This window comes from Terrapene carolina, unplaced genomic scaffold (genome assembly GCF_002925995.2).
Source record: "Terrapene carolina triunguis isolate 2854851 unplaced genomic scaffold, T_m_triunguis-2.0 Scaffold580, whole genome shotgun sequence".
Classification (NCBI taxonomy): domain Eukaryota; kingdom Metazoa; phylum Chordata; order Testudines; family Emydidae; genus Terrapene; species Terrapene triunguis.
This window is the reverse complement of record NW_020664931.1, coordinates 9,883,379-9,907,615: the sequence shown is the minus strand read 5'-3', so window position 1 is coordinate 9,907,615 and position 24,237 is coordinate 9,883,379. Positions and strand designations below refer to the sequence as shown.

At 44.5% G+C, this 24,237-nt stretch overlaps 1 protein-coding gene across 1 annotated transcript in view; it reads right to left on the bottom strand.

Moving 5' to 3' along the window:
• TRIO (trio Rho guanine nucleotide exchange factor) overlaps window positions 1-24,237 on the bottom strand; it is a 307,445-nt gene that overhangs the window by 192,142 nt on the left and 91,066 nt on the right. The window contains exons 10-12 of the mRNA XM_029913308.1: window positions 18,064-18,255; window positions 1,487-1,656; window positions 257-431 (exon numbers count right to left, since the gene is read on the bottom strand). Of these exons, the coding sequence (XP_029769168.1) occupies window positions 257-431; window positions 1,487-1,656; window positions 18,064-18,255 (537 nt within the window). The remainder of the gene's footprint in view (window positions 1-256; window positions 432-1,486; window positions 1,657-18,063; window positions 18,256-24,237) is intronic.

Here is a 24,237-nt window from a genome sequence, read left to right as displayed (position 1 = left end):
AAGTAATTTGCCAGTGGCCACAGAGTGTGTTTATCAGAGCTTGGATTAGAATGAAGGAGTCCTCAGCTTCCAGTTCTACACTCAGGCCATGCCACTCCCATAGTTTGGAGGCAAGCAAATCCGTCAGACCATTCAGGTAACAACTAAACCAGTGAAATCATCATTTTCGTGTGTCAAAATATATCCTTTTTAGTATAAATCTTCCCATAGGGCTAAAGCAAATTTAATGAATGTTATGCACAAAACAGAGACTCACATCTATTGCATCTCTCTCAAATATGCGTAGCTGCAGGAAGAGTTCAAGCTTGATCTTGCGTTCCTGAAAAAGCTCCTCCATCTGAGACTGGGCCTCGTCCAGCTGCTGCAGTACTGTCTCTATGTGATTGATGGAACTGTTGTGAGGGGTCTTGTTACTAGAAATGGCAGAATCCCTATTGAAAGTGGAAAGGAAGGAAAAGGGGTATTATGAAAAAAAGCAACAGGAATTGGATTACATACAGTCAACTGTTAAACGTGCATGACAAAGCTCTTTAACTAAAACCATTAGTATGAACAACACTAGGAGGAAGCTGGCCTTCTTTCAGCACATAAGGTCCTTTGATAAATTATTAAAATTATGCTGTAGTAATTTAATAAAGCATCAGGATACTAGATTACTTTCTTTTTCTGCCTCAGTGTTCAACATATAGGCATATTCTTGTTTAATACATGTATTCAATCCACATTCTATTTGTGTCAAGAGTAAAATTTAAACCCATGTAAAACTTTTCATTTTGAAGAGGAAATGAGACATGATGACTACCTACTTAGTTGTATGCTAAATTACGTGATTCAATTTTACTTGAGCATAAAGCCAAAAAGAAAAAGAGAAAAAAAAAAACCACCACCACCACAGATGAAGTAACACCCACTTCTGCAGAATACAGAAAGTGCCCAAGGATTTATTTAAGCTACCAGTAATGGATAGGACCACACGTTCATGTTGCCTCTACAGGGAAAAAACCAATCATGTCACGTGCTAACATTCAAAAGAACTTCAAGTGTCAGTTTAAAACAAGCAGTCTCTTTAGAGAGGGCTGCTGCTCAGAGTTCAGTCATTCTTAAGCATGTCATGCCACACGGATGCCTCTGACTGATACCCCGCTGACTCATGTCACATAGAGATAATTTATGGAGGCTAACTCTCCTTTATGCGAAGGTAATGTTTGTGAGCCTAACTTCCTGTAAACAAAGGGTTAGATAAGATCTGCATAGAATGAAACACATCTAATAGTACTGCTAATATTTATATTCATGCAGGGTAGCTTCTTATACTCGTCCTTCCCCCCACAAAAAAATCAAGAGGGTAATGATCCATTATATGGGGGAAGTATATGCGGGAAGAGGCTTAAGGAGAAATATCCCCAATGCTTTTAAAACACAATGTTGAAGAGATTTAACACCAACTTCTCTAAAAAAAAAAAAAAAAAAAAAAAAAAAGGATTACCTTAGTTGCTGTATAAGATCCTCCCCTTCCTTGATGACATTGACTGTAACCTGTAAAGTGGTCTGTTGCTGCTGGCCAAAGCGTTTGATCAAGTCTTGTACAGCCTCCACAGACTCTGCGTAGACATCATCAAGCAGCTCTTTTTGTAACTCCTCGAGCCACGTCCATAGCTACAAGAGAAAAGAAGCGAACGCTGGTGTCAGGCAGACACTATCTCGTATGAATCTCCTTGGGAGAAGCAAACAGATGAGAAAGCCCACAAGATTTGCTTCTGTTTATACAAAATTCAGTTCTCAATGTTAAAAAAAAAATTGATGAACCCATGTCAGACAGAAGGTGTTCTCTTGCTGGAAAAACAAGTGGAGTTTTATCCATGCTGCTTTGTTACCCTCTTTCCCATTCTCCTACTACATCGTATCGGAGCGACCAGCACAGAATTCAGAGTCAGTCCCATCTGCAGCTCTGTGAGCTAGTCACTGGGAGGAAAATGCTATGGTAACACTCCCTGAGAGAAGGAAGGAAGGAAGGGAGATGTATCTCAATAGCTAAATTTACACTGCTGAGTGACACATACATAAAAGGTACATGGCACTGAGCAGTGGTCATGAAAATCAACAATAGTAGTCAAAGGGGTACATCAAAAATAAACGGAATTTTCTACTTTTCCTAGCCTCAGTGCAGAACACAATCTCAGGTAGTGTCCCTATGGGAAATATTCATCAGCTCTCAATATGTCACCTATTTCGCTATGGCAATTATGCTGTCACTTACTCAAATATAGAACCATGCTAAATCCAGACAGAGTATATAACCTGCAATGCCAACTGGCTGAATTATTCATTACAACTAATTTATCCTATAAAGTTCCACCTTTCCATCTTTGTACTTTTTCAGCAAGCATGTTTACAAGTCTTTTTGCAATTAATTTTCACAACACACTTTAACCTGTAAATAACAAATCACTGAGTATTTACTATTGCGTAGTATTATTGGTTACTTAGGCTATGGCTATACTAGAGGGCTTACAGTGGCACCGCTGCACTGATGCAGCTGCGCCGCTGTAAGCTTTCTAGTTTACCTGCTCTAAGCCTATGGAAGAGAGCGCTCCCGTCAGCTTAATTACTCCAGCCCCCATGAGCGGCAGTAGCTATGTCGGCCTGACATAGTGCTGTCCGCACCAGTGCTGAAGTTTGCATAAGTTATGTCGCTCGGGAAGGAGTGGGAGCTAATTCACAGCCCTGAACGACATAATTTATGTCAACTTAAGTTGCAGTGTAGCCATAGCCTTAGATGATGTGGTATTCTGTTCCCTGATTGGATGAGCTAAGCTCTTAAACATGAGTCTCTCTTCACAAATTATCCACTAACATTTGCAGCTACCGGACATCTATTGTACAAATGACCAAAATACTGTTCAAAGAGGCTGAGAACTCACTTCTGGTGTGAATACTCCTGTGAGTACTTTTTCTTGTTAGTACACGAGACACTTGGTGTGATGCATAAAACAACCTGCAAGTACAGAATCTTGTTTACCCAGATCATTCTCTCTGTAATTTATCATGACCTCTCAAATTCTTGTGTCTGAACTTCATATGTTCATGAAATCTGGTGGGGTTTTTTTTTTAATAATTTGATTTTATTTACTATTTCCAACGGGAAAAAATAATTCCTATTTGAGTTCTCTCAAGAAAATAATTAAGATCTTACTCCAATTATCTTTGAACAGTTGCTTTGATATACTGTACGAACATTACCTGTGATTTTCTCTAAAACCCTGAATATGACTCTAAACTATAATGCTGTTGGAAACTGATGACATTAAGCAGCAAATTTTGCTTAATTTCAAGATCTCTCACATGCTAGTAATGCTGCAATATCTTATGCAAAATTAAGGTTTTGATTTTTCTATTTAAGCATATATTCTAAGACCCTTGCCTATAATATTGCTCTCAGACAAAAAAGGTTCACTAATATCCAATGAAAAATTAATTTGACAAAATACTCGTATGAAAAATAATGAAAAATTACAATTTTGGATTTAAAAAAAAAAAACCACACAGCTTTACAACAACTATAATTAAAAAACTACAATACTCAACAATATTGTTTTAATTTCATTATCTATGTATTACCGTAGGTATATCTTGAAGTAACGCCAACAACCCAGTTTTCACATAGCTGCACAGTTACTGAGACTGGGCCAAACTCATATCCCTCCAACACATGTGCAACCCTATCATTTACAATAGGAATAAGACTACAAAACAGCACAAGTTGGCTCATTATGACTATATTCATTTATAGACAATACCTATTATTCATTTAAGGAACAAAGTTCAAACTTTGGTAAACCAAACCAAATGGACCGAATGTGTAGTGGACACCTTGAACCCAAGCAATTCAACCAACAGTGCTTACAAAGTCTTCCAGACAATAAGCAAACTTAATCAAGTCCAACAGAACACAATACAGTATTTACATGGGATAATTCTTTCCATTTTCACTTAGGAGTCCAAGTCTCATTCAAAGTGAAAAGGGACTTAGGATCCTGTCACTTCTGAGAATAAGACTTAGGCACTTTTGAAAACTTTGCCCAGGTTCTATTCCCAAAATAAACAGCCTAACCCAGGGATCAGCAACCTTTGGCACGCGGGTTCAGCCAATCGCAGCTCCCACTGGCCTTGAGCGGCGAACCTTGGCCAGTGGGAGCTGCAGTTGGCTTCAGAGGCACGGGCTAGCTCTTGGATGGGCTGCGGGAAGCGGCGCGGGCCAAGGGATATGCTGGCTGCTGCGTCCTGCAGCCCCCTTTGGCCTGGGACGGCGAACCGCTGCCAGTGGGAGCTGCAATCGGCCGAACCTGCGGACGTTGCAGGTAAACAAACCGTCCCGTCCCGTCAGGGGCTTTCCCTGATGGGCCGCGTGCCAAAGGTTGCCGATCCCTGGCCTAATCTAATAATCCTACATGTAAAATAATTTTTTCCCTGGAATACACCTGCTTGTGATAGCTGATTCCAATATTCTTAATCCTTGAGACAATTTTTTCCACACTAGGTAACTAAGGAGCCTGATTTTCAGAAGTGTTGGCCATGCATGAAGTGTTAAAGCTCTCTGTAACCCATGGCTCCTTGCTCCCCTATGGGCGTCTGTCACCCAGTCCACTGGTCAGCTGATGACCCCTCCGAATTTGTGTCCTAAACCATCCAAGAGCTAGCCCCCTAGCCTGTGCCTCTGAAGCATCCAATTCTCTGTTCCTAACCCACAGGGTATTGTGTCTACTGGTTTGATGCCTGGTTGCCAAAAGCAGAGCTCGTTTCTAGATGCAGAGCCAGCATGGTTGCAAACAAGGCCTCATCCCCTCAGGGTGACAGGCACTTACTGACCTATTTGCATAGTGGTTAATCCAGCCTTGAGCACTCACAGTTCAGACAAAAAAATTATGTTTGACAAATTTACATAGACAATAATGACCATACTTAATATGCAGTTTTCAGAGTGGTAGCCATGTTAAGTCTGTATCAGCAAAAACAACGAGGAGTCCTTGTGGCACCTTAGAGACGAACAAATTTATTTGGGCATAAGCTTTCGTGGGCTAAAACCCACTTCTGTTTGTCTAGTTGTGACGAAATCTGCTATTGAAACCACAGCAAATTAAACACTTGTGTGATCACTGAACACTTTTATGATACATCTGCAGCAAATAAATTTTACCAGATAAATCTTTTATACTCTCTCCCGAGCCGACCTCTGAAGAGAATATTAAAATGATCCCTAAAGATATTCTTGAATCCATATAGCATACGTACTCAGTAGTTATGCTATGACTGCTACAGATCAACGTGCCATAACATTACCATCAGAGTGGGAAGCAAATATCTAACTAAGGCCTTGTTTCCACTACGGGGAGGAGATTGATTAAGTTACGCAACTTCAGCTACGTGAATAACACAGCTGAAGTCAACGTACTTAGATCTACTTACTGCGGGGTCCACACTACGCGATGTCGACTGGAGACGCTATCCCGTCGACTCACCTTGCGCTTCTCGTTCAGGTGGAGTACAGAAGTTGACAGGAGAGTGATTGGCGGTCGATCGACCGCTGATGCACTGATCACCGCGCGTCGAACCCCCGATAAGTGTAGACAAGCCCTAACTGTAGTGGTGAACCTAGTTCATGATGAACAGGAGTGGCTGATTGCCTTGTGTACTGATTCGCAAAATAGCATTAGCATTGGGTATAGTGCCATTACTTGAGACAAGCTTCTATCAAGAAGCAGGAAGTCAAGTTAGGATGGAAGGAAAGCGTGCAGAAGAAACAAAACAAATACTGAAGAGAATCCAACTGTTTTTCATATGAGGGCCCTAGGAGGCTGAATCAATCAACATAGATGTTCCTTGGCAGAGAACTACAGTTGTTTAGAGTGGTAGCAAAATAATTTTCTTGTAAAACCGGTCAGGATTCACAAAATGAAGCCAAATAGTAAGAACTAATACAAATACTTCCTACTAAAATAAACATGCATTTTCTCTTTGAACTGAAGAGGAAGGACTTCAAAGACCTGGCACCAGGGGCACAGAACTGAGGATTAAGTATGTTCTGTGCTCTTACTTCAAACTTCATTCAGCAACAGTGAGAACTTTTATTTTATTTTAATTCAATAGCTTTCTCTAGGAATTAGGGAATTACTGTACAAGTAGATAAGAGTACAATCTCAATACGATCCTCTTCAACTGCACTTCTCTGCTATAACGCCTTACCGGCCTCGGAGCTCACACACAAAGCTGCAACTCCTGGATCTTTGGCAGATGAACGTTACACCAACTTCAAATTTCTCCATACATAAATATAGTAAGGTCTCAGAAACATCTGCTAAAACAAGCCTGTCTCCTGGGCAGTTTCTTTCCTAAAATCTTCGGAGCATCTGATTAGTATTTGAGGCTGATTATTAGTATTTTTAAACGAGGTTATTCACTGCAATATCCTGGCAATCTAAATATTTCCATGATTGACCTAACCTCCCAGTTATTGCTGACACTGTACAGCCACTGAAAGGCTGCAATTACGTAAGACACCACAGAAGAACTGCTCTTAAGTTATTTTGTGAAAGGGGAGAAAAACGACTGGTCATTAACCTATGCCAGGATATTCAAGCAATTTCTCAGAACTCTTTGAAATTTCTTTCCATCTCCTTGTAATTTCATTACAATTTGCATATTTTTACCTTAGAAATTAAACAACTTTTAAAAAAAATAACTGACGACTCCCTGGTCTGGACTGAATGACACAAACGCTAATACAATACCCATTTCAAAAACTGTCAGTTTACCTTGCATGGTCTTGGCCATCAGCACAGCGCTACAATATCCTTGTAACAAACACCGTAGAGTGTTTGTTTAAAGAGCTATTTCCACAGAAATTTTAAAGGGCTATAGAAACATTCCCATAGATCTTCTGTATTTGTAAAGGTTTCTTCTTTCAGAGCTAGTATCTGATAAGTGTCCTTTCAATTTGTAATTTTTTAAAAGGACATAAGTGACTTAGGAGCCTACGCCAAAGTTAGTTAGGCATTTCAGGAGCTTAAGTCCCATGGCCTTTCTGTGAGACTTAAGATACTAAATATCTAAGTCCTTTTAGAAATGGGATTTTAAAATCAAAAAGTGCACCATCTGATGTTACCATTGCAGATATGAATATTAAAAAGAGAGGAACATACTATTTGACCATATTTAAGCAACTGCATTATTTCAATATTTTGTGTAAATTTTTTGAAAACTCTAAGTTTCAACAGGACTACATTAACATGCACTAGGTAGTTTTTAGTGGGTCCACAAGAGGCAGTTAGTGCATAACACACTAGTGCACACTAGAATTTACACTCATCTAGTGTGGACTAACACACTGTTCAGACAAGCCTTAAATGTTCTTCTCACTTCTTCTTCCACCATAATTTCCCCCCCCCCTCATAAATTACAGTCATACATTTCAAAGTTTGGGACAGCAGGGGTTTTCTGCATTGTATTTTACATTTAGCTCACGGTATTCCCTCCCTCCCCACATTCCCGAATTTTGGCCTGAACGCACATCAGTTTGCAATGGAAAAGGTGATAAATTTGTATTGAAGTGAAGGGAGGGAGAGAAAGGAGTTGACTACACTGTTCTAAAAAGCACATGCCACATACAGTGCAAAGGCTTTAACTTTTTAAAAATTAACTTGACAGGATATTCACAAGTGTTACGTGTAAAATGCCAAAAATAAGTGTTTTTAAACCCACCATCCTCTCCAATCTGTGTTCACCTCTGATCTGTATTTCTGCACTTTACTCCAGTTATTGAGATGATTTGTTTGCTGCACTTTGGCACTGCTACAAACACCTGGTATGGCCATTACACCATTTTCCTCCTAATTTGGATGACGAGGGATCCATTTAATTATGTATTTGTATAGCAGCGTGTGGAAGAATGACGAATGCATAGACACCTATGCATACAGCACTCATCTTTTGAACAGATATTTGTATCCCAACCCCAAAGGTTGTTTTACTCACACCCTAGTGCTAAACCACACCTTGGGAAATCATTAGTGGAGCTTGTCACTGATTTCTGCATACAGACCTCGAACTAAACCACTACTCTTGTAAACAAGTTTTTTATTATTCATGCTGTCCAGCCACAAGACCTATTTCCCCAAAACATCATTCAGACCAGTAACAGGTTGTACTAGTATTAACATAAGACTATGAACATATGTTTAGTAATTTCTCTTCCATATCTGAATTTTATTTTGCAATACTTTGTGCACGTGCACTGGACAAACCATCCCATTGAAATACAGTCTGTTACTTTCCAATTCAGTCCTCAAACTTGGTAGCTCTTATTTGCTTACTTTGCAAAGACAAAGATATGGTGGTTCCCATACCTAGTAGAAACACAGCTGTAATATCTCTCATGCTGCTGTGCTGTAATTGTTAGCAAATGCTAACTGTAAACCCTGAGCACCAGAACTTGAGCCACTTATAAACGGGTCTCACCTCTGGGGTAAGAGAGTGGTGGCCTAAAAACACAGGGGCAACATTTTTCTAAATCTCCCAAACCAGTCAGAGGAGCAATTGAATGCAAATCAAAATATGGAAAGGGCAAAGAAAATGGAGACTGTGGAAAGCATACATATAAAATAAGCTTTTTATTCAACTGAAATGCACATCAGAAAATTACACTTAAAATACTGTGCATTATTATAATCCCGATTTCTAATAAATGTACAATGCTCATGCCAATGTAGCAAGAAGGATATTTTGGCTTAGCACATTTTTATCTTCCATCTGTTCTGTGGAGTCATCTCTGCATTCCACACACTGATTTGAGAACAAGCAACATGCCACTGAATTGAGAAAGCAGTGCTCCTCTGAGCAGGAACACAGAACAAAAACATAAGCCAACAAAGGAATCATTTCTCTCATACTTTTCTTATGCATCCTAATTTTATGCTGAAAATACTGGACACTCAAATAGGAGAAGTTTGCCTTAATCTTGGCCCAGTAGTTTAAATTATATATGTTGCAAATGAAGAGCTAATCATGTATGGATATATTAAATACTCATTTCCACTTGTCCTGTTTGCGTAGGTTTAAAAGTTGATCACATTAGGGCTTGGTCTATACTTGTGAGTTACCTCGGCATAGCTATGCCAGTCAGAAGTATGAAAACCCCCACCCCGACTGACATAGCTATGCCAACAAACCCCCTGGGTAGACGCAGCGTTGTTGATGGAAGAGGGGTCCTGTTGACACAGCTAGCATTGTTCGGAGAAGTGGTGTTCCCATACTGACAAAACATTCCTGTCAGCGTATGCCGTGCCTACACTAGGGGGCCATGCTGGCATAACTATGTTGACATAGGCTCTGTAGTGTAGACATACCCTATAACATGACATTTAACTTTAAAAAAATTAACAGCTACATAACCAAGCCTTTAGGGAATAGGTAAAAAAACAAGCTTCCACAGAAATGACTGTTACACTGCAGAGGTACAACAGCAAAACTTATCCAGAGGGGAAAGATGTAAATGCCTGAAAAGACCGAAGTTGTGTAGCAAGAAGTCAAATAGCATCTAGAGGCACAAAGGCAACATTCCAACACATCTGGGTTGATTTGTCAGAATTCCTGAGTTGTGAATCACAGGCAAGTCTGTCCTTTGTAAATCCCCTCTTCCCCACTTTCTTCCTCTACATTCCACATCGTTCACTGTTCCCTCCACTGAGTCCACCTAGATACTTTACAGCACTTCAGCCTCTCTTTTTGGTGCAAACGAATAGATACTGCAGAAAAAACAGTTACCTACCTTTCGTAACTGTTGTTCTTCGAGATGTATTGTTCACGTCCATTCCACATTAGGTGTGCGCGCACCGCGTGCACGGACGTCAGAAAGTTTTCCCCGTAGCGGCTCCCGTCGGGTCAGCAGGGGAGCACCCTAGAGTGGCGCCTCTATGCTGGAGCATAAATACCCCTGTCGACCCGACCCCCCTTCAGTTCCTTCTTGCCGGAGACTCCAACAGAGGGGAAGGAGGGTGGGAAGTGTAATGGACGTGAACAACACATCTCGAAGAAAAACAGTTACGAAAGGTAGGTAACCGTTTTTTCTTCTTCAAGTGCTTGTTCACGTCCATTCCACATTAGGTGACTCACAAGCTTACCATAGGAGGAGGGTAGGAGTCATGGAGCAATTGATTGGAGAACAGCCCTGCCAACCGCTGCGTTATCTCTGGCCTGCTGGTTGACTGCCTAGTGGGCTGTGAATGTGTGCACCGATGACCAGGTGGCTGTTTTACAGGTCTCCTGGATCGGGACGTGCACCAGAAAAGCTGTTGAGGACGCTTGTGCCCTCGTCAAGTGAGCCGTGATCGCCGGGGCTGGAACCTTGGCGAGCTCATAGCAAGCGCGGATGCAGTCCACAATCCACAATGATATACGTTGTGCCGAGACCGGAAGCCCTTTCATTCTATCGGCTATGGCAACAAACAACTGCGTTGACTTGTGGAAAGGTTTAGTTCGTTCCAAATAGAATGCCAGGGCCCTTCGGACATCCAGAGTGTGCAGGCTACGGTGACTCAGGTCCGTGTGTGGTTTAGGAAAGAGCACTGGCAAACAAATGTCCTGTCCCATATGAAATTGTGAGACTATTTTAGGGATGAATTTCGGATGTGGCCTGAGTTGTACTTTGTCCTTATAAAAAACTGTATAAGGAGGCTCCGAGGTTAGGGCCCTCAATTCGGACACCCTCCTCACCGACGTAATGGCCACCAGGAACGCCACCTTCCAGGAGAGGTGAAGGAGAGAGCAAGAGGCCAGGGGCTCGAACGGGGGCCCCATGAGCTTGGAAAGGACCAGATTAAGGTTCCAGGGAGGGACCAGCGGGCGTGAGTAGGGGAACACTCTCTCCAGCCCTTTGAGGAACCGGACCACCATGGGGTTAGAAAACACAGAGCATCCGGATTCCCCCGGGTGGAACGCTGAAATGGCAGCTAGATGCACTCTGATTGAGGAAGGAGTGAGACCCTAATGCTTGAGGTGCAGGAGGTATTCGAAGACGACTGGAATAGTGGCCTGGAGTGGCTGTATCTGCTTAGGCTCAAACCAGAAGGAAAATCTTTTCCACTTAGCTAGGTAGGCCGCCCAAGTGATCTGGGTGGAGTAGGCGCCTGCGGTCCTGCATGATGAGATCCCGGTGTAGGGGCAGGGGAATCGGGGAGGCCACTGACAGCTCTAGCAGGGTTGTAAACCAGTGCTGACGAGGCCAAGCTGGGGCGATCAAAATTATCATCGCCTTGTCCCTGCGAACTTTGAGGAGGACTCTGTGGATGAGCGGGAGCAAAGGAAAGGTGTACTTCAGACTCCCGCTCCAAGGGATCGTGAATGCATCTGCAGCCGAGCCCGGACTGTGGTTCTGGAACGAGCAAAACTGCGGACACTGGCTGTTGTCCTTGGTGGCAAAGAGGTCCATTTGGGGAAACCCCCACTTCTGGAAGACTGATCGCAAGATGTCCGATCTCATCGACCATTCGTGCATGCGGTACGACCAGCTGAGGCTGTCTGCTAGCTTGTTTCATTCTCCTGGGAGATATGACGCTACGAGATGGATGGAGCGGGCTATACAAAAGTGCCACAGGAGAAGGGCCCCTTGGCAGAGGGGAGAGGCGCGGGCTCCGCCCTGCTTGTTTAAAGAAAACATGGCGGTGGTGTTGTCTGTCAGAACTGTCACGCTGTGACCTTCCAGAGTAGCGTGAAAGGTTTGGCAGGCTAGATGAACCGCCCTGAGCTTCTTCACATTGATGTGGAGTGACATCTCGACCTTGGACCACAAGCCCTGTGTCCTTAGGTCCCCTAAGTGAGCTCCCCAGCTGAGGTCAGACGCGTCTGTCACCAGCATCAGAGCAGCTGCGGTGCAGCGAAGGAGATACCCTCACAGACTACTGGCCGATTGAGCCACCAGCGCAGGGAGTCCAACACCTGGGCTGGAACCGTCACAACAAGGTCTAGGGGATCTCTGCCCGCGTGATACGACCGGGCAAGCCACGCTTGTAAAGTCCTGAGCCTTAGTCGAGCGTATTTGACTATGTGAGTGCATGCTGCCGTGTGCTCTAGGAGCTGCAGACAGCATCTGGCCATGGTAGTGGGGAACCTTAGCATCGAGTCTATAACCCGCTGGATGGCCAGGAATCTGGATTCCAGGAGGCTCGCTCACGTCTGCACAGAGTCCAGCACTGCCCCGATGAACTCCAGCCTTTGCATTGGTATCAGGGAAGACTTGGGCACGTTGACGAGAAGACCCAGCCTGCGGAATGCATCTAGGGCCGTCACATAGGAGCAGACCTCCTCTTCGGACCGACCCGTGAGGAGCCAATCATTGAGGTATGGGTATACCCGTGTTCTCCTCTTTCGCAGGAAGGCTGCCACTACTGACATGCATTTTGTGAACATGTGGGGGGCTGCCGCCAGGCCGAACAGGACCACCGTAAACTGGTAATGGTGCTGGTTTATGGCGAACCGTAGGAACTGCCGGTGAGCGGGGTGAATAGCGATATGAAAGTACGCATCTTTCATGTCAAGGACAGCGTACCAATCCCCCGGATCCAGGGACGGGATAATAGTGCCTAGGGAGACTATGTGGAAGTGGATCTTGACTAAGAACTTGTTGAGCCCGCGAAGGTCTAAAATGGGCCAAAGGCCCCCCTTTGCCTTTGGGATGAGAAAATAACGGGAGTAAAACCCCTTCCCCCTTAGTTCCCGAGGGACTTCCTCCACCGCCCCCACCTCTAGGAGCGACTGTACCTCCTGCATAAGGAGTTGCTCGTGAGAAGGGTCCCTGAAGAGGGACAGGGTGGGTAGGAGGAGAACTGCAGCGTGTAACCCACTTGTACCGTGAGCAAGACCCGACGGTCCGACATTATACAGGATCACGCCTGGTAGAAGTGGGACAAGCGGTTCAAGAAACAAGGGGAAGGATCCAGGAGCTGGGTTGGTACGCTGTCCTCGAGCGCACCTTCAAAACCCCTGCTTGTTGCCAGGCTGGGGCTTGCCCTGGCCCTGGACTTGATTAGGCGTGTTATTCTGCCTGCGTCTGTTGTCTCTGCCCCTCCTGCGATAAGGCTCCTGCCTAGGGCAAGGCTGGTACTGCCGCTGCTGCGAGGGTTTGGGCTTAAATGGCTTCCTCTGAGTCGCCGGGGTGTGCATTCCTAACGACTTGAGGATTGCCTGGGAGTCTAAGGCTACGCAGCCTGGCATCCATCTGGTCGGAAAAGAGGCCAGACCCTTCGAAGGGGAGGTCCTGGATGGTGTTCTGGACCTCTGGCGGAAGGCCTGAAGCCTGAAGCCACGCCGAGCACCTCATCGCCACACCTGAGGCGATTGTTCTGGCTGCTGCGTCTGCCAAGTCCAGAGAGGCCTGTAAAGAGGTCTTGGCAACTGCCTTTCCCTCTTCCACGAGGCCGTGAACTCAGGCTGAGAGCCCTGGGGCAAGGAGTCTTTAAATTTGGAAACTGCTGCCCAGGAATTAAAATTGTGCCTGTTTAGGATCGCCTGCTGGTTCGCAATCCTTAATTGGAGGCCCCCAGAGGAGTAGACCTTCCTTCCGAAGAGGTCCAAACGTTTAGCCTCCTTGGCCTTGGGGGCCAGGGCTTGCTGGCCATGACGCTCCCGTTCATTCACGGCTGAGACGACCAGTGAACAGGGGGCCGGATGACAAAATAGGAAGTCGTATCCCTTGGAAGGGGCGATGTACTTCCTCTTCACCCCCCTTACTGTCGGTGCGCTGGAGGCTGGGGTTTGCCAGACCGTTTTGTAGTTAGACTGAATTATCTTTATGAGAGGGAGCACAATACTGGAGGGGCCTTCAGGGCTTAGGATATCCACCATAGTATCCTCCTGCTCCACCACTTCCTCCGCCTGTAGGCCCAAGTTCTGGGCGACCCTGCGGAGCAGCTCCTGATGTGCCCTGTGGTTAATTGGGGGAGGCCCTGACACCGCCGTGCCCACCACAGCTTCATCTGGGGACGATGAGGAGGTGAGGGCATGCTGTGTCTCCTCCACCTGCCCTTCTTGCCCCTCCTCATAGGCAGGGGCACATCCGGGTCCTGTCAGGTTGAGTGTCCCCGGGACGGCCCCGAGCTCGGTGCCGCTTTCGCTCTCCGGTGCTCTGGAGAAGCATCTGGTGGTCTGGACACCGTGGCCTCCTTGGGCATGGATAGGTGCCTGCGTGGGGACCAGGACCAATGCACCGAATAGCCAGACCTCGAAGCTCTGGAGGAGGTCCCTTGCTGCTGATGATATGCCCACGGTGTCCAAAAGGGCCATTGTCCTGGCGGGCCCCATTGGGGATGCCACGCGGTCTGGGGCTCCCTGCTAGCCGGCACCCTGCGGGCGTAACTGGAGCGGCCTGAGTCGACCTCGGATTCTGAGGACGCCGACCTCGGAAGCCAAGGTGGTGCCAGGGCATGGTGCCGTCGGGAGGCTGGAGAGCAGCTCCTCACTGACCGGGATCGGTACTGATGCTCTCGGGACCGGGATCACTGCCTTCTGCCCGGGACCAGGGATTGCGGCCTTATGTTCCCTTGGTGCTGGCTTAGTGACGGTGCCGGGGAGCAGTGCGCCGGTGCCGTATGCTGGCTCGGTTCCGGTGCCATCGAGTCCTGCTGAGTCAAAGGTAACTGGGAGTCCACGGAGGCTGAGCTCGACTGGGACCAGTGCCAGGGTGGTGACCTCGAGCTGTGCACCATTGTCGGCTTGCCTCTGGACGGCACCCTTGGTGATGTTGCTGGAGGCTTCTCCTTGCTAGGGCGGGGGCTTGCCGCCGACAGCTCTATGAGGTCTTTCGCCGCCTCAAAGGTGTCTGGTATGGAGGGCTGTTCTGGGATGTCCTCCAGCCCTTCTTCTGCACTCAACCCACTTAGCCCGGGGCTTGACGGACCCTGCGGTGCCGGTGCATGTCCTGGGGCCACACTGTCCCTGAGTGCTCGGTCCCTTGGAAGGCACCACCTTCTTATGCGGGGAGCGCCCTCTATCGCCTTTCGGCTGCCCCTTCAACCGGCGCTGGATCACGGACTGATGCCGGGGCACTCCGTACCGAGGACTCCGGCGCCGAAGCCGGATGGTCCAAGGCCGCAGGCTGCAGCAAGGTCTCCATGAGTAATTGCTTGAGGCAAAAGTCTCTTTCTTTCTTGGTTCTTGGTTTGAAAGCCTTACAGATCTTGCAGCGCTCAGTCTGGTGCGATTCCCCCAAACAGCGGAGAGAGGAGTCGTGGGGATAACTGATCAGCATAGGCCTGCGGCACGTGGCACAAGCCTTATGCCCCGCAGCCCAGGGCTGGTGCTGGAAACAACTTCCAGACACCTAAAACAAAGGAAGCTTAACTATCTACTATTAAGAAGTGCTAACTACAGATATCTGCTAACTACTGATAATTACTACAACTGTGCTAAGGGATCACTCGCAAGCGAGAGAAAGAGTTGTTCCAATGCCGCCACGGATGGTAAGAAGGAACTGAAGGGGGGTCGGGTCGGCAGGGGTATATGTGCACCAGCATAGACGCCGCTCTAGGGGGCTCCCCTGCCCACCCGACGGGAGCCACTAAGGGAAAAAGTTTCCGACGTGCACGCGGTACGCGCACACCTAATGTGGAATGGACGTGAACAAGCACTCGAAGAAGAAATACAAAGAACAACCGTAAGAGTAACATATTATGGCATCCGGCCCCAGCAGCCATTTCTCTGCTGGATTAGTCTTCGATTCCCATCTGTCAGCTCAGCAGTGACAATGGGGCAGAATGAAGCCTTTCCACCACTTTCTTGCTTGTACCAGCTTCACTAACCTTTAAACCTTTTTGTTCCATGTCATTCTTCACCATTTCTATCTAACCCACCCTCGGTCTTCCTTTATTTCTATGGCCTTGCACTTCGGTATATATCACTGTGTATGGTATCCTTTCCGGCTCCATTCTTGACATGTGTCCAAACCCTCACAGTCATCTCTCTCCAATCTTAGTTCTTGCCTTACCCATTTTATCATCACTTATTTATTTTAGATTTCATAGAAGTTTTTCGAATTCTTAGAAAAAGTAAAGCTCTCAACAGAAAGTCTGAAAAAGGCACCATGAAGTGACAACAAAGTCACAACAATGCTGCAGATTTACAAGCAAGAGCAAGTGCCTAGCGAATGGGGAAAAGCAATAACAAGTACATATCTATAAAAAGAAGGAAATAAGAGTGAGTGCAAGAACTACAGAGCTATCCGCTTATTGAGTGTGCTGGGAAACACGTTCCCCAAGATGTTGCAAAGGAGAACGAGGGGTATGAGGATGCAGCCCTGGCAGAGGAACAGGTTGCACTGAGACCGACATCAGAGAAAAACACACAACACAACTGAACCTGGTACAAGAACTGTGTAGACTTCACATGGGCTTTTTATAGCATTTGGCAGAAAGGGCTATGGCAAGTTTTGAGTATGTCTGGCATTCCCAAGAAATTGATTGAGCTGGTAGAAAGTATCTACAGAAAGTTGATGAGTGTGCAGAGAATAGACAAGAAGCTGATGGAATGGTTCAGGATGACCACAGGAGTGCAACAAAGGATGCGCGGTATCACCGGATTTGTTCCACTTGGTACTAGAAGTAGTCATGGCTGTAGCACTGAGAGATGAAATGGGAGGAGCCAAGTTAAGTGGGAAAACAGCGAATAACCTTAGATTCGCAAATGATATTGACCTCACAGCATTGTCCTGGGTGGCCGTAGAGAGTAACTGACAAGGTAGATCACCAGAGCAGAAAATTCAGACAGATAAGTACAGAGAACACAAAAATTATGGCAATTGGAAGACAGCAGGAAGAGACAAAGATTCAAGTCAGTGACAAAGAACTAGAAGAGATGGAAAAATATAACCTTGGAGGACTGGTATTGAAAATGGGAATTGGGAAGATGACATAAAAAAGAATCTCTTCTGGATTAATGATACATAGCAGCACCAGATGATATCAGAGGAACACAGAGGAAAGAGAAAGTAGATCTACACTGAAACACCAAAAAATAACGTAAAGTATAATAGGTGAGAGTTAATTTTTACTGACTCTCTTCATGTTGCATTAATGCAGCAAGTGTGGGTCGGTAAAGGGGAGAAGTGAGGAGAGCATGAGCAAGCCTGAATACAGAAACCACTGGCTGAATAACACATTTATGTCTAGAGTTGTAAAGCAATCTAATAATGAACATTTTCACAGACCATTTGCCTTTCCTGTTTAATAAAATATATGAAACAGATGTTCACATACTGAAATACATCTATCCTATAAAACAGTTTGCAGAATGCAGTATATTTTGGATAATGTCCTTTCCTTCTCCACAAGGCATGACTGTTCTTCCTAAATTAAAATTTGCTCAAAATCTCACAGCCAAGGACCAATCAGCCCTATGTGATATAATGTAACAGAATAATTAATAAGCTTCATTAGCATGGTGGGGGGGGGGAAGAGGAGGAGGGAAAAATATAAACACTGATAATCTACTTGAGGAGTAACTTCAGGAGCCCAATGCAAAATGGTTTTAAAATTATTATCTCTCACTCCATTTAGTTAAATGCCTAGCAATCTGAGGTGCCTTCACTCCCCTAGATCTACTCTAATATGGGGGACAGGAGGCCTGGTTCTATTCCCAGCTTTGGGGAAAGTCACTGGACTTCTATGCCTTGGCTCTCCCCCACCCCGAGCCACTGTCTTGTAAATATAGATTTTAAGCTCTCTCCAGGGCAGCGACTGTCTCTTACTATGTCTACGTATGAGCTCCCATACTACAAATAATAATAATCACATCCCATTCACGGATAAACAGTTGTCAGGGACTGTCAATGTACAGAGTCAGCTAACACTGTGATGTCAGTAGAATAAGACAGGCTGAGCTCAGTTTTGAATTAAATGCTCACTGTACAGTTGGGGTTCATTGTATCTCATTAGCAAGAGCTGTATGTTATACCAATTAAAATATTACTCGGCTTGCATCCTTTTCAAGTTTGCCAGGTACTTCCATGGTTTGTGGTCAACTTACCTCTTTAACGTGAGTATGAAAAGACACAGACATGTCCAGCAGGATCTTGCGTTGCTCCACACGCCTAACAAAATCCTGTATTCTGTCTTCCAACTGATGTGCAGCTTGATAAATCTCTTCTGGGTCACACTCCCCCGTCTGAGCCAGCTGCTCGGCTGCTTCTAGCAATTTATCTGCATTGGTATATGTGTTCTGCAGAAAAATAAAATGATCATTTTACAGGGATAAGTGAACAGAAGGTAATGCTGGCCTGTATCTAAAGACACAATACATTGCCCATTGCAGGAAACAAACTGGAAAAAATGAAGCAGTAAAGCATTAGGTTGCTGGAATCTCATGTCAATAACCTTCTCATACTCATTACAGTAGATAGGTAACCGTCTCATCCTCTGACATTGTCCTTTAATACACTGCAGAAAAAGGAACATCTGCAGACAAACCGTCACCTTACATACACCAGGCAATAAAATGCTTTTATGATTTTTTGCACATAGACAATTACCAGAGTAAAGGAAGGATCTATAAACATCTGCTGCATTTTGTTTCAGTTTCATAAAAAACAAAAGGACCTCTAGCTACTGTTCCTTTTGGGGGCAGTGGATGGAAATTCTTAGAATTACAGGTCTTTGAAGTCCCATTTTAACAAGCATCATCCTTTCACATCACTTCACTTCTGTAGTTGAAATGTGTGCTTTTCTCTTGTTAGGAAGAGTGGAACAATATCCAATTCATTCAAATAAAACATGGTGAATATTCACCATTTGTTGTTTATTCTCTTCACTGTTTTTTGTGGTGCTCTAACCACGCAATGAAAACACATCACGAGTGAAGCAGAATTTCTACTAGCATTGAAAATACCCTAGTCCAAGATGCAGGACTTGGTCCATTCCTTCCAGGACTAGTAACGCAAATCCACTGCCAGACTGAAGAACAGTTTTAAAGCCTGATATGTTGTAAATTAACATGGTTAAACACTATTTGACAGACCAGTAACAAATACTCTCAGGTCAGAAAGCTTTTCCCAGCACTTATCCAAGAGCAATGACCAGAAATTCATGTTTTTAAGTAGGGCATTTAGAAAAAATACCATACAACTGACAGCAATGAGGTGCGAAGAGTCAATGGATAAGAAAAAAAATCCTCAGGTTTCCTTGCAAAAGCTGATAAATTTGGCAGTTGTGAGGTGTTGAAATGGCGCATAGGGAGGCAGGTAACTGGAAGCAGGGGGGCAGGATGAAAGGGCAGTGGGAGGGTTCAGGGGGTAACTCTGGACACAAGTTGTGAAACAGTCTGGTGTTTGTGTGGCAGGGCCAAGTCAGGCAAATTTTGGAAGCAACATAAGGGATCGTTTCCCAGGATTGGAGTGCTGACTGACTGAGCTTTTGGAAAGGAAGAGTGAGAGTTCAGCAGCTGCAAAAGGGAGAGGAGTCAGTGCACAAAACTGAACAAACAACAAAAATCAAAACCCCAAGAACCAAAAGACCCAAATATCTGACATGAAAACAATCTCCCTCCAAGAGAGCCTCTGTCAATTGAAAGGAGACTTTTTAAACAAGTATGTTTCCTTACTTATTAAAACTGAAATGTAGAAATCTTGCTTACATTCACCTTTCATCCTGCGCTCTCTGTTCAGTGTGTTACACTTCCAATGAAATGCAGGTTTCACGCACCAGCACAGTTCCTCAGTGTTTACATTACAAACACTAATGGGGAACTTTTAGCCACTAAAGAGGAAGAAGATGGAGGCCTAGTCTACACAAGAAAAGGGTTGCTGGCATAGCATTACCGGCAAACCTTCCTAATAAAGATGAAGCTTATACCAGCACAAGAGTGCTTTTGCCAGTATAGCTTATATTGGGTCCCCAGATAAAAACTGTATTGGCAAAAGCCTTCTTGCTTTGCAAGTATAACTGTGGCCACACTAGGGCTTTAGCTGGTATGGAAAGGAAAAGAAAATAAATCACGCCCCTAACAGATTTAAATTTTATTAGAGAATATTTAAAAAAATAAACAATACAGAAAATTTGAGGCGTCAGTTATTGGTCATTGGGGGTAACATACAGAGTATGGGGGGGATGTTAGTGTTTTGGGGTTGGGCAGCACACAATATATGCAGACTGCAATGTCCCCAATGGGGGAGGGGTAACCGGTGGGCGGGATCAGGATACAGCTGACAAGCGGTGAGGGTCTATCACCCATACAGAAAGTAGAGACAGTCATGGGTATAAGTAAGTGGGCTGGGTTACCATACCAGTCAAAGTTTCTATTGTAGACCTGACCTAAAACATGACAAGGAGCCAGGCAATCAGAGTTCTCCTTGTTTGCTTTGCCACTGAGTTACCGGGCAACTCCTACACAAATCATGTGTTCATCTTTGTGGCTCTGTATGTAGAACAGAGAGAGTCATACATGCCTCGGCTAGGGCGGTAGAAATAGTAAAAGGTTTTATTTATTAGTGTGTCAAAATTGCTTTGAGTGGCTCAGTTGGAAAGTGCTTGTGATCTAAAAAGTTTTTGTTGTTGTTTTTTTTAAAATAACTTCACACAAACTAGAATAAAAAAAACTCGGGTAATGTTTGCATGTTTCTGTAAAAACTCATTCCTATAGCCTCCCTCTCACTTCCCCTAACAAACCTAATGTTTCATCTGATCTTGTTCCTTTAAGCTCAGGTTTTAACTCAATTTTTAAAATCAACATCAACATTTTGAAATTAACATGGTTCAAAGCCATTCCAAAATATTCCGATGCATTATCTGCCAGCAGCACAAACTTTTGTACACCTTGGGATCGACAACCTTGTCGGTCTCAATACTGCGTTCAACTATTCAATTTTTTGACTTGTTCAGTATAATAAATTCATTAATTATTTATGCAACAACATTAGTCCCTAGTGCTTTTTGAATTAAACGGTGCACACACCAGACAATGGGTGTCATCTCCCACTCTCCAACCCTAAAGGGAGGTTCGGAGTCTCTAAGACGTTGTACCTGAGGAAGCCTGCACCCCCTACTCAAATGCTGTTAGAACAGAACACTTCCTGGTCAGTACTTACATGTGCCCAGTGCTACAGTCGAAGCTCTCACAGATGAACAAGAAAAGAAGTTCAATGCTCACAATTGTAACCTGAAAGGCTACACTGGCAACTACCTAGGGAACCAAGGGCCCCACCCACAGCCATCTGTGTGACTGAAGAGATCGTTTCCCATTTTATAAATAATCTGACATTTTATTCTTGTGAAATACTATTTAAGAATTCTGAGAGCATCCTCGTGATAATGTAGCCTGAGCATTTCAGATTTATCTTTCTGCAAACTGGAAGATGGTCTAGATGAATTAAGAATTTAATGTAATTAAGAAGTTAATGTAATTTGGATGCCATTTTCAAAAATAGCTCAAATGCTGTATCCTTAGACAGCATGCAGAAAAGAGGGTCAATCCTCAACTCACTTTTGTAAACCTTCCTTCAACTAGTAATGACATCCCGTGGAAATGCTTCTTCTTATATAGTTATGCCAGTGTGCAGGAGCTAAGATCCTAAACATGGTGGGTTGTGCTGGAGAACTCCCCAAGACAGGCAGATGAATGAAAAGGGTGCAAAGAGGAGGCGTCTCTTTACGGATTTAATAAAACTGATCTAAAGTATGCAAGGTGATTTTATATCTAGCAGTCAGTTAAGGCTATTCGAGCAGGCTGGGAGGACAAAAGTCACAGCATGGCACTAGAAGCAGTTTATGCCCATTTCCTAACTAGACAGGGAGGCATTCATGGTGTAGATCAGCTTTAACTATCTGTATTTAATTAACATGTCTTTTCAGTAGGGCTGTCGCTTAATCGCAGTTAACTCACGTGATTAACTCAAAAAAATTCATTGCAATTAAAAAAATTCATTGCAGTTTTAATCGCACTGTTAAACTATAGAATACCAATTGAAATTTATTAAATATTTTGGATGTTTTTCTACATTTTCATATATATTGTATTCTGTGTTGTAACTGAAATCAACGTGATTTCATGCATTATTTTTGATTACAAATATTTGCAGTGTAAAAATGATAAACAGAAGAAATAGTATTTTTCAGTTCACCTCATACAAGTAGTGTAGTACAATCCCTTTGTCGTAAAAGTGAAACTTACAAATGTAGGGTTTTTTTGTTACATAACTGCACTCAAAAACAAAACAATGTAAAACTTCAAAGCCTACAACTCCACTCAGTCCTACCTCTTGCTCAGCCGATCGCTAAGACAAACAAGTTTGTTTATATTTACAGGAAATAATGCTGCCCTCTTCTTATTTACAGGGCTGTCTCCAGGCACCAGCTTGCCAAGCAGGTGCTTGGGGTGGCCACTCTGGAGAAGGGCGGCACGTCCAGCTATTCAGGGGCAATTCGGCGGACGGTCCCTCACTCCCACTTGGAGCGAAGGACCTTCCGCCGAATTGCCGCCGCAGATCGCAGCTTTTTTTTATTTTATTTTTTTTTGCCACTTGGGGCGGCAAAAACCCTGGAGCCGGCACTGCTTATTTACAATGTCACCAGAAAGTGAGAACAGGCATTTACATGGCACTTTTGTAGCTGGCATTGGAAGGTATTTACATGCCATATATATATTAAACATTTGTATGCACCTTCATGCTTCAGCCACCATTCCTGAGGACATGCTTCCATGCTGATGACTAAGGCTACGTTTTAGTCATGGGTATTTTTAGTAAAAGTCTTGGAGAGGTCATGAGCAGTAAACAAAAATTCACAGCCCGTGACCTGTCCATGACTTATACTGTACACCCCTAACTAAAACTTGGGCAGGGGGCCGCGGGTACTTGGGGGGAGGGAAGGGATCGTGGTACAGGGGTGTCGCGGGTGCCAGGGAGGTGGCCCAGGACACCTGCTGGTACTGGCAGGGGCTCCCTACCTGGCTCCGTTTGTCCGTGCAGCTCCTAGGTGGCGGAGGGGCTGGGGGCTCCACCCACTGCTCCCGCCATAAGCCCCTGCTGTGCAGCTCTCCCCCCCCCCCCCCACACACACATTCCCCAACCTCCTGCCCCTAGTCCTGAGCACTTCCCACACACCAAACTGCTGCTGCTGGCCCAGGGGCTTCCCGGCTCGGGCAGCCCCTGAGTCAGCACCAGTTGCTGCAGAAGTCACGGAAAGTCACGGAATCCATGACCTCTATGATAGACTCGCAGCCTTATTGAGGACGCTCGTTAAAAAAATAATGCATTAATTACATTTGTGACTGAACACCTTGGGGAGAATTCTATGTCCCCTGCTCTGTTTTACCTGTATTCTGACATATATTTCATGTTACACTGGTCTACAATTTTTGAGAAGTCGTCTGCTTCAGAGATAAAATGTGCTATTTATTATGTATTTTGATGTGCTGAATTCAAATATGACAATTAAAACAACTGATTGGCTACTGTTTCTAAGATAGTTAAGTTTTTACATTTTATGTCTATGTATATTGTGTAGATAGTAGAGTTTTAATCATAAATTGTAACCTAGGTCTTTTCATGTATTATGGTTGCTTTACATGATAATATTTCACCTGTCCTGTTTATGTAACACTTTAAAAATCAGCAAAAGGGTTATATAAATAAAATTTATTATGAAACAAAAAGGCAAAAAACTATTCTGTACATAGTTTAGTCCTATTCAGTGTCTACTCGGCCCTTCTTGGCTTGTCTCTTGTATTCATTCAATGGAGCATCTCTTGTCACTGTCCAGCAATAGTCTGCAAGCATTGATGAGCTCCAGTTGCCCTGATAGCGTTTCTCCATTGTTGCAATGTCCTGGTGAAATCGCTCGCCGTGCTCGTCGCTCACTGCTCCACAGTTCGGTGGAAAAAAATCTAGATGAGAGTGCAAAAAATGTATCTTTAGTGACATGTTGCAACCAAGGCTTTTGTATGCCTTGAGGAGGTTTTCCACCAACAACCTGGAGTTGTCTGCCTTGTTGTTTCCAAGAAAATTTATTGCCACTAACTGGAAGGCTTTCCATGCCATCTTTTCCTTGCCATGCAGTGCATGGTCAAATGCATCATCTCGAAAAAGTTCACGAATCTGAGGACCAACAAAGACACCTTCCTTTATCTTAGCTTCACTTAACCTTGGAAATTTTCCATGGAGGTACTTGAAAGCTGCTTGTGTTTTGTCAATGGCCTTGACAAAGTTCTTCA